At 29.5% G+C, this 16,879-nt stretch overlaps 1 protein-coding gene across 2 annotated transcripts; it reads right to left on the reverse strand.

Annotated features, from left to right (window-relative positions):
* Positions 1-3,318: 3,318 nt before the first annotated feature.
* LOC120082258 (Gag-Pol polyprotein/retrotransposon) lies at positions 3,319-15,743 on the reverse strand. Of its 2 annotated transcripts, none has more exons than XM_090315482.1 (10): positions 15,508-15,743; positions 15,295-15,424; positions 14,645-14,696; positions 14,313-14,364; positions 13,500-13,595; positions 12,486-12,539; positions 12,227-12,292; positions 11,718-11,796; positions 11,534-11,632; positions 3,319-3,657 (listed from the first exon to the last, which is right to left on the reverse strand). In XM_090315482.1, the coding sequence occupies exons 1-9, from the start codon at positions 15,534-15,536 to the stop codon at positions 11,555-11,557; spliced, it is 636 nt and encodes a 211-aa protein (XP_090171608.1). In that variant the 5' UTR covers positions 15,537-15,743; the 3' UTR covers positions 3,319-3,657; positions 11,534-11,554. The 2 variants fall into 2 exon arrangements, with proteins under 2 accessions (XP_090171608.1, XP_090171609.1); XM_090315483.1 differs by lacking the exon at positions 3,319-3,657 and adding an exon at positions 6,007-6,488.
* Positions 15,744-16,879: the final 1,136 nt, after the last annotated feature.

The following is a 16,879-nucleotide window of genomic DNA, read 5'->3' on the forward strand; positions in this document are numbered from 1 at the left end:
TTCAACAAATGATGTTGTAAATAATGTCGAATATTATCATGATCTTCCCTAATGAAATTAAGCTGTAAATAATATTATGATACACTTTCCAATATTTACAAATTAAAAGTTGCCACATCAAATATATTCTTCATTTTAATTGAAAAAAAAAAACTTTCAAATGACGCTCATCAAAATCAAGTTTTTAAAAGTCTAACCCAAACTTTAGAGTTCACTTCATGAGCATTTATGTAATTTAACCTAGCTCTCTCTAATCCACCTGTAACTTTTAAAATGTAATATAATTAGGTCTCGTTTACTAATCATTTAATTTTTTGTTTATATTTTTTAAAATTAAACCTAGTCGTTCGTATTTCTTATATTGATTTACATCTTTATTAAGTACAATGATTGAATTCTTAACCAAAAACAAAAACAAAAAACTTTTTAAAAGTTACTTTTTTAAGTTTTCAAAATTTGGCTTTATTTTTAAACCATTGGTGAAAAATAGATAACAAATGAAGAAATTTGGAGGTTAAAATAGTGTCTAGGCTTAACTTTAAAAAATAAAAACAAAAAACAAAATAGTCATTAAACGGGACTTTAATAACACATTATTAAAATACTATTCTGGTCTTATACTTTCGTTTAAGTTCTATTTTAATTCATATACTATTAATTCAAAATTCCAAATTTAGTCCCTACATTTTCAATAAATATTAGATCTAGTCTTTCTAACGTGGTCAAATAAACTAACATCAACGATGGAATTTAAAATTTAATGAAAGTATAAGAAAAAAAGAAAAAAGAATTTGAAGTACAAAACCAAAATGATATTTTAACCTAAAAGGATATCGAAAGAAGAAGAAGAAGAAAGGGAGAAAAGAGAGTTACTAGTTGGAGAAAGTTGATGTTGAGGACTTCCTGGTATCATCTCAGCATAACTAAATTGAGAAGGAGATGTTTTTGGGAAGTAATTTGGAGAAGTTAGGGTTATGGACAAATCCTTTTCCTCCTCTCTTCCTCCAATTCCCATTCCCAATTTTCCTCTCAATTCTACAACTGCATTGTCCCTTTTCATTCTTGATATCTTGCAACTCAATCTCTTTAAAAAGAACTTTCTCTCTCTCTTCATACGCCTGTCCATTTTGATTCTTCTATGTCATTTTTATGTATTGTTCAATGATTTTTAATCTTACTATATGCATTCTATATTACATATTTTCATTTAACAAATATAATTAAGTCTATAACATGAAATAATGTATCTGCTATCCTTCTACATTTTTAAATCTTGAATTCAAATTTTGGATACACTAAAAATATTAAGAAAAAATAATGTTTTTTGAATTTGGAAACAGTTTCCGAAAACATAATTTCGGATTACTAATCAAACACGTATTCGCTGAACCCAGTAAATTTCAAAACGTAAGACATAATCTAAGTTGTCTACCAAATAGGTCCTAAAATTTCAACACTTTTCATAGTTGAAAATTAAAATTGCAACATTTATCTAAGTTGGAGGTGCAATTTGATGAAATTGAGAGTTTTTTTATTATTATTAAAATTGATACAACTTGACAATTTTTGGGGTTAAAATTTATTTTTTTAATAACAATTTTTCCAATCAAAAGTTCCATTGTGAACTTAAAGTACATATTTAAGTGCGAAAAACAAGAGAAAAATGGATATGCAAAATTTTATCCTCTGTTTGGATTCAAAAAAGTTTAAGAAATGATTTTAAATCGATTACTTTATTTGTAACGAGAAAGATTTGAAATGAATGTATTTAAAATTTTGTGTTTAGATGGAAATTCGAAAAGAAAAGAAAGTTATGAATGAACTAATATAGGCTTTTAACCATGATGGATTAATTGAAAATTAGAATTTGACAAAATTAATTAAGTAGTTTACTTTCAAATCCTATTAAATTCTTCAAAATCCGAGCATTTTAGTAAGAAAAGTTTTTTAAGTAAAACAGGATTTGAAATCCCTTCAGATTTTAAAATCATTTCATTTCCTATAATATCAAACAATGGAATTAATTTGAAATCCATTATGAACGGAAATCTCTCGCCACCAGGAGATTTCAAACAAGCCATTAAGGAGTAAAACAAGATCAGTTGGGTTGAGATTTTCACCTATCAAGAATAACCCAAGTTGGTTTGTAAATTTTAGCAGCTTCAAGAGCAACTTTCTTGGCAGAAGACCCTGCATGAACTTCCACCTTGAACCTTATCTAACAAATTTACATCAAATTTTTTTGTTAACCCTTAGTCCAGTTAGGTCAATAATCTAAAATAGAGAATCAAATATATTTGAAATTAACATCCTTTTATCTACTCTAAAGACAGCGCTAGGACTTTGCCAAAAGATCTCATTTAATAACATTTTATTTTTAATTTCTAGTTTTTTTAAAGTATACTTGATTCCACGATTTTTGTTTAGTTTTCTATTTTAAAGTATATTTGAAGTTAGTAAATTTGTATTTGAGGTGTAGAATTATAAGATGAAATTTCTAAATAATTATTAAGAGATAAAAATGAAATTGCTCGATAAATGTGAAAAATAAAAATAGAGGGGAAGATGAAATTTTTCGATAAATGTAAAATATATAAAAAATGAAACGATGGAGTTACTTGATGAATATGCAACTTCAATAATGTTTACTAATTGAAGATGAGTTGTTTACACCAACTTAAGAAATTGATGGGCCAAACGGTCGTTCAATTTTCAAAAAACTACGATCTTATTTACTAACCATCTGATTTTTTAAAAAATAAGTTAATAAATTCTCCTTCCACAAATTGATTTCTTTGTTTTGAAAAAAAAATAAATTGCTTTTCAAGTTTGGCTAAAAATTTAGATGTTTAATTGGGAAAGATGAGAACTAAGGTAAAAAAGAAAAGAAGCAGTAAGAAAACAAACATAGTTTTAGAATACCAAAAACAAAGGATCTATTTGATAATTATTGATTCCTGGGGTTTTTGGTTTTCAAAAATCATGCTCATAACCACTTCTCCTCCAATAAGTTTCGATGTTTTGTCATTCATTTTCTATTAGCGTTCTTAAAAATCAAGTCAAGTCTAGAAAATTAAAAAATGTATATAGTTTTCAAAAATTTGTTCTTGTTATTAGAATTTGATTAGGAATTCAAGTGTTTTCTTTAATAATAGTAAAAAATTATAATTAGAAAATTGACCGAAACAATCCTAAATTTAAAAACAAAACAAACCCATTACCAAACAAAATCTTTTTTAAAAAAAATAAAAATGTAGTTTTGTTTCTGAAAGCATGTTTAAAAGATAGGCAATAAAAGTAGGAAGAAAACTATAGGTATACAAATAGTGATTACACTACACTTAATTATTAAAAACAGAATTGTTATCCATGGAGACATAAATGATCAAGTGAATAAAGCAACTAGATCTTTTACCATAAAAAATGTTATTCAAATCAACATTAACCAACCATAACACATCACAAAGGGGTTTTCTTTTTCTTGTTTTCTAGAACATAATTGAAATTGCTGTACCTTTTTGAGTTCACAAAGATCCATAATTTCATGCATTCCTTCATTGTTAGTGTATTCTTCCATTTTCTTTGCACTTTCCTTTACTATCAAGTCGTCGTTAAGCCCTATCATTGAGTTTGAGTCCACTCGCTGCTTGTGTCCCACTGGTGAAAACGGACAATAAGCGATGTCATTTCAGCACAATAAATAAGGTTTAAATACTATTTTGATAGATATATTCTTAACTTTATACTTGACTGGTTAAAACAATTTTTTTTTAAAACAAAAAGTAATTAAAGCATATGTCATTGACTAAGAGAGATGTTCAAATTTTACTACTTCTCATATTATTGTACTGAAAAAAGAAAACATATTCATTTTAGTCTCATAGCTTCCAAAAAGTTATTTCAATCCTTCTTCATATAATTGTTAAAAGAGTAATACTTCAGTGCAATCTCCATCTTCTTCGATCACAAAGGGAGAAAAAATATCTTTAAAGAAAAAGAAAATTTTGTCGTGTGCTTATTAAAAAGTATTTTAAGTGGAAAAAACCCATTTTAATGTACTTGAAAAGCCATTCCAACCGAAAAAACCTAAGGTTTGAAAACCTCATGACAAATTTTAAAACCCATTTTGAAAAAGATGTGTTCAATTTAAAATGCACTCAAGTATTTTTCTTCTAGTTTAAAGAGTGACTATTTTAGTTATTGTTTGGAGTTTTCAAGCACAAAGTTTGAGCAACAAAAATTCTTTACACAATTATCCAATTACATTTCAAGATTTTTTTAGTGTGATGTTGTACTTGAATTAAATGAAATAATCACATTTGCTCATTAAAAGATTAATTGGAAAGGTAAGGAAGTTTTTAAAAGAAATTAGAAGAAAGGGGTAGTTTGGGCAAAAAAATTAGGAGAATGGGGTTGATTTTTTGTCTCCTGTGGAGACGCAGTATCTTTTTTTTTTTCCCTTTTTCTCTCTCTTAAACTTCTGTTACCCTTCTTTCATTCTTTTTTTTCTTTTTTAATTTAATTTTATTCCTTTAAAATTTAAACTATTATTTTTAGTATTGACATGACATAATATTATTTTTTTAAAAAATACATTTTTATCCATAATTTTTTAGAAAAATATTTATATTTATAATCATTGAATTTTGACCTCTAAGTTTTATGATGTACAACTTTACCCTTAAAGTTTAGATTTTGCTTCGATTTAGTCTTTAAGTTTCAATATTTACACTTTTAATCTCGATTTTTCACTAATATTCACTTTCAGTCTTTGACATAAATGTTAATAAATCTATTTAAAATAATTATATATGAAGTTAAATTTTAAAATTAATTTCAATAGTGATAAAAAAATATAACTTAAAAATAATTATATTATATTTATTTCAAATGAAAACTTGAAGTTAAAAGTGTGAATCTTGAAACCTAGAGATCATAATTTCTATAAAGTAAGACAACATTGTAAATATCTGTGTAAATGTCGATGTGAGAGCATAAATTTATAAAAGAAATGAAAAAATGATTACAAAATAATATCAATTATTGGAAATTAATTACAAAATTAAACGATATGAAACATTTGCATATAAAAAATTGTAAATTGTTGATTATAAAAAGTAATACTAATGCGTATCAATTCATTTAGAATAAGTATAATTAATTTTAAGTTATATTTTCTATCACCATTGAAATTAGTTATTTAAAAATTAATTTATTGACATTTATGTCAAAGGCTGAAACTGAATATTTAGTGAAAAAATCAAGGCTAAAAGTGTAAATATTAAAATTTAAAGAGTAAAATTGTCACATTATAAAATTTAGAGATCAAAATTGAATGGCTAAAAATTTTGAAAAATTTTATAGATAAAAATGTATTTTTTAAAAAAAAGAATAATATTATGCCATTTCAATACTAGAAATAATTAGTTTAAACTTTAAAGGAAATTAAATCAAAAATGGGAAAAAAAAATGAAAGAAGGAATACGGAGGTTTAAGAGAGAGAGAAAAAAAAAAAGAAGAAAATAATAAAAAAAAAAAGAGATAGTGCGTCCCTTAAGAGACACACTCTACAAGAAGAACAAAAAATCAATCCCATTTCCCTAAAAAAAAAATTTTCCAAACTACCCTTTTCTTCTAATTTTTTTAAAAAACTTCCTAAACCAATCAAAGGAAAAAGTTTTTTTTTAAGAGTACAAGTACTATACCAATTGAGCTATACTCATTTTGATATTCAAATTTCATTTAGTAGAATATTTGATTCTAATAAAAATTGGGTAGATGATAATTGTGAGATTGAGGGTATGCTTAGAATGAAGAGGGAAAAAAAGTCTTTTAAAGCATTTGAAAATTCATCCCAACCAAGAGAAAAACAACGGAAGACTTGGAAAAAATAATGTGTCCAAAAGTATATAACAAATGATAACATTGATAATAAAGAATGTCCAAATCCAAAACTCAATCATACTAGTATATTAGTATATCTACACCGTTTTAGAAATTTCATAGTAAAAGAAAATATCGACCATATCTCAATTGATCAAGGGATAACCAAAAAGTCGAGATATATGCTCAACCAAAAAGTCTAGACTAGAATCCTTACTCTAGTCGAAGTCAACGAAAAGAAAAAGAAAAAAAAAGTGTAAAGACAAATCAAAATTAAATTAAATGGCCTTCCCTTGAATTGTTTGAGGAAGTATTGGAAGGGAACTAAAGAGTGTAATTGAAAGCTTACACATTGAAGCTTCCATCAAAGCATACATACTAGGATTATTAACCTGGTGAAGAACAACTAGTAGTGTTATTTCATCTCCCTTTCTAAATGGAGAGTTCCTCAGCACCCATACAATTCCCATGGCTGCATTCCAACTGAACTTTCTGCTTCCATCTTGGATTACCATCACTTTCTCTCCTCCTTCTTCCAACTTTGCCATGAAAAATTTCCCGAGCCCCAAAAAAACAAATGTATAAGATCCGACACCCGTGGTTTTCTAAAAGATCCAAAAAATATCCCGTAGTTATTTACAATCTTGTGATTTTCAAAGAAAGAATAATCTAAAAAGAGACGACTTTTCGAAAACAGTTATCTAAATATGCCACGAGAAAGTTTTTGGTTTCGAAGTGATAAAAAAAACCAATTCAACCCGTAAGAAAAAGAAATGGAATCTAAAGATTTTGGGTGACTTGTGGTAAAGCTATTGTGCAACTATTTACAAATTCATGATTTTGAAAGGAAAAACGTTTCAAATATATTTATGTTGAATGAACATAGTTCAATGGTGATCAAATCAATTCCCAACCCGAAAAATAAAATAAAATAAAACAGAAACTTTCAGTTTTTAGATTATACAACAGAGATCATTCCGTTTGTGAAAGAAAATGAAGCGTTAATTTGAAAGACTTCTTGAGGAAGTGAAAGAGGAAATGGTAACAAAATTTTGAAAAGAAGAACAACGGAGAGTTGATGGTTTAAATGGAAGCCAAGTTGCAGCAGAAAACAGTGTGGAAAGGATATTGGAATATCCAGAGAATCGAATGAGAAACTGATGGATTCTATGAAGTTTGAGTAAAGGAAAAGCCTCCAACTTCATTAACGATTCCCCTTGTAACTATATACTTGGAACCAACTAATTATTATAATATATTGTTTATACCATTTCATTTTTTTATGAAACGGTTTATAATATATTAGGGGTGTAAGCAAAATATGAAAAATATAGATGTAAGTTTGAATCTAGTTTGGCCATATTATATAATATGTTGATTTTAGCAATTTGGAATCGTCTAAGTTTTCTTAGGTTCAAATATTGGTTTTGAAATAATCTCAATAGGGTGTTTGGTTCACCAATATGAGTTAAGTTGAGCTGATATACAACTCAATGTTTGGCCCACCAGCTTTCAATGGGTGGAGTTGAGTACCAACTCACCCCAACTCTCTCTTCTTCCAATATTTTCAATCGCTCTACCCATCAATTACTGTTGGTGACTATCGCTGCCATACGCCAAGAACCAACTCCGAGCTACGACAACCATCTTCAATGAAAACTCCGATGACCAACTCCAACAATCAATTTCGAGCTTCGGCAATCATCTCCGATGACACTTCCGGTGACCCAACTTCAATGACCACATTCACATGACTAACTTTGACAACCAATTTCAAGTTCCGACAACCACCTCCGATAACAAACTCTGATGATCAACTCCGACAATCACCTTCGTAGGCTCCGACAACCACATCCAACTACAAACTTCAACGAAAATATCCTTCAATGACCACCTTCGAGCGAGCAACTTCGACGACTAACTTTGGGTTTCGACAACCACCTCCGACGATAAACTCCGACGACCAACTCCAATACCACCTTCATGCGACCAACTTCAGGCTTCGACAACCATCTTCGACTAAAAAACTCCAACGAAAATCATCTTCAATGATCAACTTCGACAACCACATTCGCACAACCAACTCCGGGCTTCAAAAACCACATTCGACGACAAACTCCAACATCCAACTCCAATACCACCTTCATGCGACCAACTTTAAACTCAACAACCACCTCTGACTCAAACTCCAGCAAAAAAATCATCTTCGATAATCAACTTCGACAACCACTTTCAACTAGTATAAGACTTATGATTATTAAAATATGTTGTAGGGTTGTTGATCATATCAATAATAGTATTTTGTTTACATTAAATGAAATATTTATACGTAGAAATTTGTAAAATATATTTTTATTTAATTGAATTCACATGTCAAATGAGTGTTAAGAATATTTGGAAAAGTATGTATATAGTTGAAAAGTGTGTAACTTATAATTATAAAAATTAAAATTAAAAGAAAAAAAAACACTCATAAAATTGAGATTTTTTTTCCTAAAACATTTTCTAGCAAGAATTAGTGAAAATTTGAGATTTTTTCTCAAATGATCTTCTAAATTTTAAGGAATTGAAAGTGAAATTGTTAAAGAGATGTGGTAGCATTCAATTGGCTGCTAAGGTGATGGGGGAGATTCAATGTTCAAAAAATTCATGATAGAGTAAAAATACAAAGCAATAACAAGGGAAAAAAGGAAGAAGATGATAATGTAATTCATGGAGAAAAATTAGGAATCAAAAGTTTTGATTTCTCATTTTATTTAACCATATTTTGCAAGAATCGTAGTGGGTTAATTGTTGTTTATTACCCAAAAAAAAAAAAAAGAAAAAAAAATCATTAAAAATTAAAAGAAAAAAATTGCAATCCATATTTTATTTAAACAAAGATGTGTAGAATTATTAAATAAAAAAGTTTCAAAACAAAAATAGTAATCATAAAAGCATATTATTTAGAGTTTTTTTTTTTTTTTACCATATCAGATACCCCAGACATATGAACTCAACTATCTCAAATACAAACATACGAATTCAGACCAAATAACTCTGCACCCCAAACACAAACATATTAACTACACAAATCTATTAATTCCACAGACATATAAACTTCGGTCATCTTATCTCAACTCAACGTCCCAAATACCCTAATGTATATTAAATCAATTGTATTTGTTCCATTAAATGCATGTCGGGTGAGAAGACTCGTAACTTTAACCTCTCAATCTAATATGCCTTAATCAGTTAAACTAAACTCAAAATGACAACCGATCAACTGATTGACTTGATCAATCAATTGATCTTTTGAGGTGAAACCAATTTATATCAAGTTCCCCACCACCAACCCGTTCAATTGAACTTGGTCATCAGTTGGTTCCTTTTACTTTAAAATTTTACATTTATAGACCTATTACTAATTAATATTGGGCACCATAACAAAAAGTTAAAAGGACAATTATTTCTTTGATGAAAGTTCAAAAACCAAAAGTGCTTTTTCACCTCATTTGCTGCCTTTTTAGACCTATTGTCAATCAATAATTGACATCAAGACCAATCTAGCACCTACTTCAACCCAATTTAACCCACATCTACTCCTATCTAGTAAGATAAAAACTCAAATAGGCAACTCTACATGTATATTAAAAAAAATAAAAAGTTAATAGCATTTCATTAGAAAGTACCTAAGCTTGGTTTTTGTATTTTTCTCTTCAATAATTCTTTTATGATGGCTGGCATCTCTCATCACCAATTGATAAGCCCAAAGTTTCTTCTTCATAATTGTTTTTTATTTTCAAAGATTCTTGTTGTAAGAAAATTATTTGTTTTTGTTTCATTGAACATGGCAGCTGATTTTATTTTATAACATATGAGGTTCCTTTCCCCCTAACTTTAGTGCATCTATATTAATCTATGATGATACAACTTATGTTGGTCTTCATTATTTTAGTGTATGGTATCAATCATATTTTACATTCATTTGAATCTTATTGCGTGGTATCAATCAACATGTTTCGGTACATGAAATTTTAGTATTATATTTGTTTCATTATTTTAGTACAAGATGATCATTTTATTCTAGTAATAAATACGCTATTTTAGTATAAGGTATCAATCAATTCCTTCCTATTTACATTGATGCAAAATATTTAAACAAGGAAAATCCTTCATCTTAGATGACGTCCAAGAAATTGTCCAATAACCATTTGGAAAAACAATGGTTATAGAGGGAGAGAATGTATGTTTTTTTTCCAAAATTGCCTATTTTTACTTTCAAATAAAATTGTCTCACATTAAAATCATCGTCTTCTGTGACTTGTCGTTATAAAATTGTCCTTTGAAACAACGGCAAAAACTACCACTATTTTTCACAAAATTTCTTCAATCAAAACTACTTTATTTTCTAAAAAAATGTCTTCTATATCCATGCACTATATTTCCATATTGTTTTTTTAAAAAAAATGTTAAAATACAATAGAAACTACTAAACAAAGTCTTTATACTTTCCATGGTTCAATTTTAGTCTTTTTAATAAATTTAAATTTAGTCCTCAAAAGTTAATTTCTATCAAAATTATTTAAAACATAATTATAATTTTCATGAAAAAGAAAAAGAAAAAAGACAGTATAATGTAGATACTTTCGCAATAAATAAAGAGAATGTTAATAGACTATTTAAAAAAAAAAAAAAAAAAAAAAAAAAAAAAAAAAAAAAAAGTCAACAATAAACTAGCTAGCTAATAAACTAATTTTAAGATCTATTAGAAATTAAAAGTTTAAAAGTGCGTAAACAAAATCCAAAGTATTGAATTAAAATAATATCTTAACCTAAAAAATGTTAAAATATATATCATTTTGGTTTTCTCACAAAAAAAAATATCATTTTAGTCTCTTAGTTCGAGTAAAATTTGTTTACTTTGATCCATTGATTTTTAAATGTCCAATTTTAATCGATGTACTTTCAATAAATCTTAAATTTAGTATTCATATATTATACCTTCTTGCATGAAAATGATTGTTATTATTTTTTAATCAATTTTGATAACTAAACCCAAAAAAAAAAGAAAAGAAAAAAAAGAAAAACTGAGGGACTAATGTAATAAAATTGAAGGAACTCCATAATATGATAATTAACTTTCAAAAAACAGAAAATTTAATACTTTGGAATTGGAATCTTACTGACTGACGGACAATGGTTATTGGACGTAATAAACAATGCAACGATTGGAGAACAAAAAATAAACTAAAGATCAGAAAATAAAAGCTATGAAATATCAAACATCAAAATAGACTCCAAACCTAAAATTTAAACATTTAACATTTTCTTGACACCAATGACAATCTCGTATTGGTTCAACCCCACCTTATTTTGTTTTCTTTTGTGATATAATATATATTTTGATACATCTCAACTAAACTCGTGAGATAATCCATCTGACTTTACAACATTTAAGTATGAATTACATTAAATCTATGTAGGTATCATAAATATCCTTATTTTCGGATATATTAGACTTGCTAATTCAGAGTTAAATAAAACTCTTTTAAAATATTGGAAACTTTAACTTTAAGGAAGAAAAAAAAAATCAAAGCCTTCAATATTAAAGACAAGGAAACACACTTAAACTTAGGAAAAAGCCAATGATGTGAGAGATAGTACTTACTTTCCGAAGGAATCACTTGTCTTATGCTGAAAGCAGAGTAACAGCAATGAATAACAAGAGAACCAATCCTAAGCAGAACCCAACAATCGCCATAAATGCCTGGAGATGGTTTAACTTTAAGCATAACATCAATGAAATGAAACAAGAAACAAATTGGATAAATAGAGGTTTTGTTTCTAGTAACCTTCCCCTGAGACTCAAAGTTGAATTTGACAGTGAACCACGACAACCCTCTGTCGACAAATGGCGCCAGAGCAAGAGCCCTGCATGAATGAGAAGCCTCAATTAAACAGGTTGCTTCCTCGTTCCAAAAATCAAATGGGGAGTGAGATTTAACATTAGATAACGATTTTGTTTTTCGTTTTCAAAAATTTCAAAGCACAAATCATATTTTAAAATTTCTCTTATTTAGAAAAACAATATTGAAAATAGATTTGAAAGCATAGAATAAGTTGGCAAATGAGCATATAATTTTAGACAATAAAAAATCGGAAACAAAGATGTTATCAAACATGTCCTAGAAAGATTGTCATCAAACAGGGCTATGGAGATTGGAATAAATGTTGAATGTCATTTCCACCAGTAAACAAGCTAAGCCTTACAGTTCATATAGTTGGGTTGTTTGATACTTGATAGGCAGAATCACATGTATCAGAAAAGTACTTGATAATAAGTAGGAATATAAGAGCTCACCCTGCAGCTCTTGCAAGCTTCGTAACTTGGCTTCCAGCCCATACTGTAGCCATTATTTTGAGAAATCTACAAGGTAATAAAGTGTCACCGTCTTAGTATAAAGCTCCATCACAGATAAATATCTCATTCTAACAGAAAACCAGGCTTTCGTTGAGAAAAATGAAAGAAAACATTGGGCAAAAAGACAGCCCAAAAAAAGGAGTAAAGCAGCTAGCCATATAAAAAGGGGCTCCTACAAGGCTACAAATAAGTTTTTCACCTTCCAGCAGCCGCAACATAGCCCATTTTCACAGGTGCTGGTGCAATGTAGAACCTAACATGCAAATAAATAATTCGATATGAAGACTGAGTAGACTGCCAACGGAAGAGTGATGAAATAAATAGAAGATAAAGTAATGTTATAAGAAGTGTTATTTTCTGAAAAATAAATAATAATAAAATGAAATAAATTATCGCCCACTGATGAGGTAGTAAAGGTGTCTCCAACCAGAGTCCCACAACCATCAATATTGATGGAAAGCAAGAATCATGTTCAAAAGGCTGAAATGTCATCGCTTAGCACCTCAACCCTTAAGCCCATATGTTTTGAAATTCTAGCTCTCCTAAAGTGGAGCTTCACAAGGTCTTTTTATCCGAGTGTAGGTAGTATGTGTGCTCTAATCCTCTGCTATAAACGCTACCCTGTCTCCATTGGATTCAATCTTGGGATGTCCTGGAAAAAGAAACCATGTCTCACTCGACACGTTATCCAAATACATCCGAAAGGTATTGAAATTGGAACCCATGTTCACCATTGGAAAAAGATAAGACCAATATCAACCTTAGCTACAACCATTGCATAAAAACAAGTTCCGCAAATAGTTATTTGTAGGATTAGAGAGTAGAGGTAATTTGGTAATTAGCAGGTAGTGTGTCAGAGAATAATGACTAGACTAGAGGAATTGGTCAACAAGAGAAGGTAGGGAACCTTGTGATTGTTCAAGCTTGAACTCGCCCAGGAGAGAGGAGGGAAGTAGCATCCAAGTTCCTAGAATTACTTTTAAACATCTTACTGTAGTTTCTTTATTGTTAACCATCTTTCTATACAATTTCCATGCCTCATCATCTAGTTCCCATCATTACCATCCCTCAACATCCAATTCTCATAACCAACACACATATTGAATAAACCTCCTAAAGTTATGAAGCCTCATATTAGGCACAAGCCACTTTATGTCTCTTCTACATAATAATAATAGCAGTAAATATGCAGTTAATAGAGCATTGGACTCACCACACAACGAGAAATGTTGTAAGATAGTAGACTGTATTCAACAATCCGTAAGACAATATTCCAGAAATTCCATATCGCCTCAATTTCTCCAGTACCCTACAAGATGAACATGTACTAGTATAAGTGAAAAAGCATGAAATGATACATGCCTAATATGAAGACCGCATCGACGCATCCAATAAGATAAAGCCAAGAAGATATTTGTTTCATTTCGATAAAGCCAACAAGGTTTTTGTCTCATTTCGGTAAAGCCAAGAGTATCCTGGTTTCCTGTTGATAAAGCCAAGACAATCTTTGTATCATTTCAATAAAGCCAAGAGGATCTTTGTTTCATTTCATGTGGTTACTAAACGGAAATTGTTTCTTTGTCAATTTATAACTTGATATATTCGGTACCCAACATAAATATTTATGTACTCCAAAATTCTAGAATCACAAAGCTGTCTCAACCAATAAACAAGAAAATTTGTCTGTCTAAAGATCTCTGACTTACTATTTGATGTGGTTTATTCTTAGGGAATCAAATATATTCTGAGACCCACTTTTTTCTTACATGTAAAATAAATATACCAATATAAATCAACAGTGACATTAACCAACAAAAAAGTACAAATATCAGTGGAACGTGAAATAGACTGTCTTTGTTGCTTATTCCAGTGTGGAGGCTAAGTTATGTTCTACTGGTTTAACTTTGATTAGAAACTAGAGAGTAGAGATCTTGAGCAGAAAGGGAAGGTCTCACCACCACCATGGCATTATTAACAGAAAAAAAGCAGTAGCCATAGAATTCACCAAAGGCAAGTAGTGTAGTACTTATTTGATTTCCGGGGATGTTTCTGACTATTCTCATTCTTTTCCATTGAACCTAACAAGAGAGATAAGGAAAGAGATGAGAGTTTCTTAAGGGATTTTCATTTTTTTCTTTTTTTTCTTTTTTTTGGAACAAGATATGAAACTTCTCACTAAGAAAATGAAAAGAGAATATTGCTCGAGGATACAAACTCCAAAAGGAGTGAAAAGGCAAGAAATCAGCAGATGAGAATTCTCAAGTTCTTGATAAAAAAAAATATGACATGTGAACTAGAGTTCACTGAATGCATAAAAAATCAACCATATATTCATATATTAGATTCTCTACGGCGTACCTTCCATCTGATGATTAGAAAATCCATCCTCAGATTTCAATGGATCGTTGACCTAAGACAAGGCATCGGTAGTGTCTAATCAGGAACACATACACTTGTCCAAATACAGGAACATTCATGCCTAAAATTTCATTTACTGACACGTTCTATTCATATAAACAACTGACGTTAATAGAAAGCAAACCAACAGTTAAACATGCAAAATAACATTATAGAAACAAACTTCCAGTGACTCCAACCAGCCAAATGCATCTAACACCACCTCTTCTCTTCTCGTATTGTGTGATTGAACTTCTGCTTAGATTCTAATCTCTCTCTCTCCCTCTCTTTTATTATTATTTTTATATAGTGTTTAAGAACAAATTAAAATAGTACAAAACGCCTCCCTTTAGTTTCCTTTGATGTTCAAAATGCAGAGATGGATAGCCATGTAGTATAGAAGTTCAATTCTGAAGTATACAAGAAATAACAACATAATTCAAACGAAAAAACTGATGAGGCCAAATGGAAGACAAAGAACCAAGCATGTCACTCAAAAAATTAGGGCGGTAGATTCTAAAGCAAGTGGATAAAACACCATAGAATGAAAGAATTAAACTGCAGAAAGTGAGAGAGATTGCTGTTTTGTCATTTCACTGAGGAACACTTACGCTAATTTCGGCATTGCTGAGGCAGAGTCGGACGCTAGGGTTCCGACTAACAAAAAAACTTATCTGACTTTGGGGCGCGAAATGGCGGGGAAGCTCTGGAAATTGTCTTCGACTGCAATTCATTCGAATCCTGGGGAATCAAAAATGGTTATGCATTCAGAATGTAAAATGCCGCAGAATTTTCAAAGTTGAGTGAAGCTTTTAGGACGCTACCGGGAAAATGACGCAAGGAATGTTGCCATTGGTGAGCTTGAGTGGAGTTATCATTTGAGAGAGATGATGATCAAATGTGAGAACTAAAGTTTTTGAAATTGATAGCCATGGAAATTTTAGTTTAGAAAACTAGATTCCTTTTTTAATTAATTTTATTGTTCATCTTTCTAGGAAACAAATACCATTCCATCTTTTTTTTTTTAATAAGAATATGATTTTTTAGTACATGAGAAAATACAAATGAGAGATCTCTTGCCGTTAGCCATATAACATTAATTATCTATAAGTATAGAAAAATTAATAAATTTAATTTTCAATTATTTATATATATATATATATATATATATTTGTAAAGAACAACAAAACAATTAAAGAAAAAATAAAGAAATTGAGAAAATCACTCTCTCGAGCCACTATTCAATCAGTCGATAACAAGCTCATCTGGCATCAACATTTAATCGCATGCATAAGTCTCCCAAATTTTCCAAGGAACTTCTTCCATTTGAATCAACTACGCTTTTGTCTGCAATGTTCACATAGCTGCTCCACGAGCCAATTGATTTTCTTATCATCGACAGTAACGAAAAACATATAATCAAAAAACATTGAGATTGAATCTTCGTTTCATTACTGATTAAAGTTAATACATGAATTCTATGTCATTCCAATAAACTATTAAATTGTATCAATGCACTATTATCAATTAAAATTAATTAAATATATATTTAAACAAGTAATTAATTATAATTAATTTAATACATTTGAATTTGCATAAGTAATTAAGTTAACTGTAATACACTATGAATCACAAATCCTTCATGTGAGGTAAAGAATTTGTATCAGTCACGCATCGGATACCGATACTTTCAGATACGTATCTGATACGTGATACGCGTACCTTTTCTTAAAGAAAAAAAGACAAGCAACTCATCTAATTTTTCTCAATCTAAAACTATGCAACCTTATTAAAAAGCTCACTACTCGAGTCCAAAATTAAAAGGGAAAAAAATAAATAAAAGACCAAACCCTAGAATCATTCAATCTCCATCTTCACATTTGAGTTCCCACAAAGTTCACCAAAATATAAACCATTTGGATATCTTCAATAATTCAATGAAAAAGTTATTCGTTTATCTTCATGTTCCTCCCTCTAATCTTTTTCTTCTTCTTTGTAATATGAGTCACTTTTCTATTACATCTTATTAACTATTGTATTTCAACATCTTAGATATTGTTTTTTTTTTGTGTTGTATATCAGTGTTTGTATTATATTTTGTGCTATTGCTATCAACTTGTATGCTAAATTTATCTATATCCTAGATTTTTTTAAGAAAAAGAAAATGTATCTTCAATGTACCATTCATAAATTGCT

Source organism: Benincasa hispida, chromosome 7 (assembly GCF_027475165.1).
Source record: "Benincasa hispida cultivar pf3 chromosome 7, pf3_genome.v1.1, whole genome shotgun sequence".
Lineage (NCBI taxonomy): Eukaryota > Viridiplantae > Streptophyta > Magnoliopsida > Cucurbitales > Cucurbitaceae > Benincasa > Benincasa hispida.

Coding starts and splice junctions, on each gene's coding strand:
- LOC120082258 (XM_090315482.1), bottom strand. CDS start 15,536: ATGGCAACATTCCTTGCGTCATTTTCCCG. Junction 14,365..14,644: donor TTCTAATCATCAGATGGAAG/GTACGCCGTAGA, acceptor CTCTCTTGTTAG/GTTCAATGGAAAAGAATGAG. Junction 12,540..13,499: donor ACAACATTTCTCGTTGTGTG/GTGAGTCCAATG, acceptor TTTGCATGTTAG/GTTCTACATTGCACCAGCAC.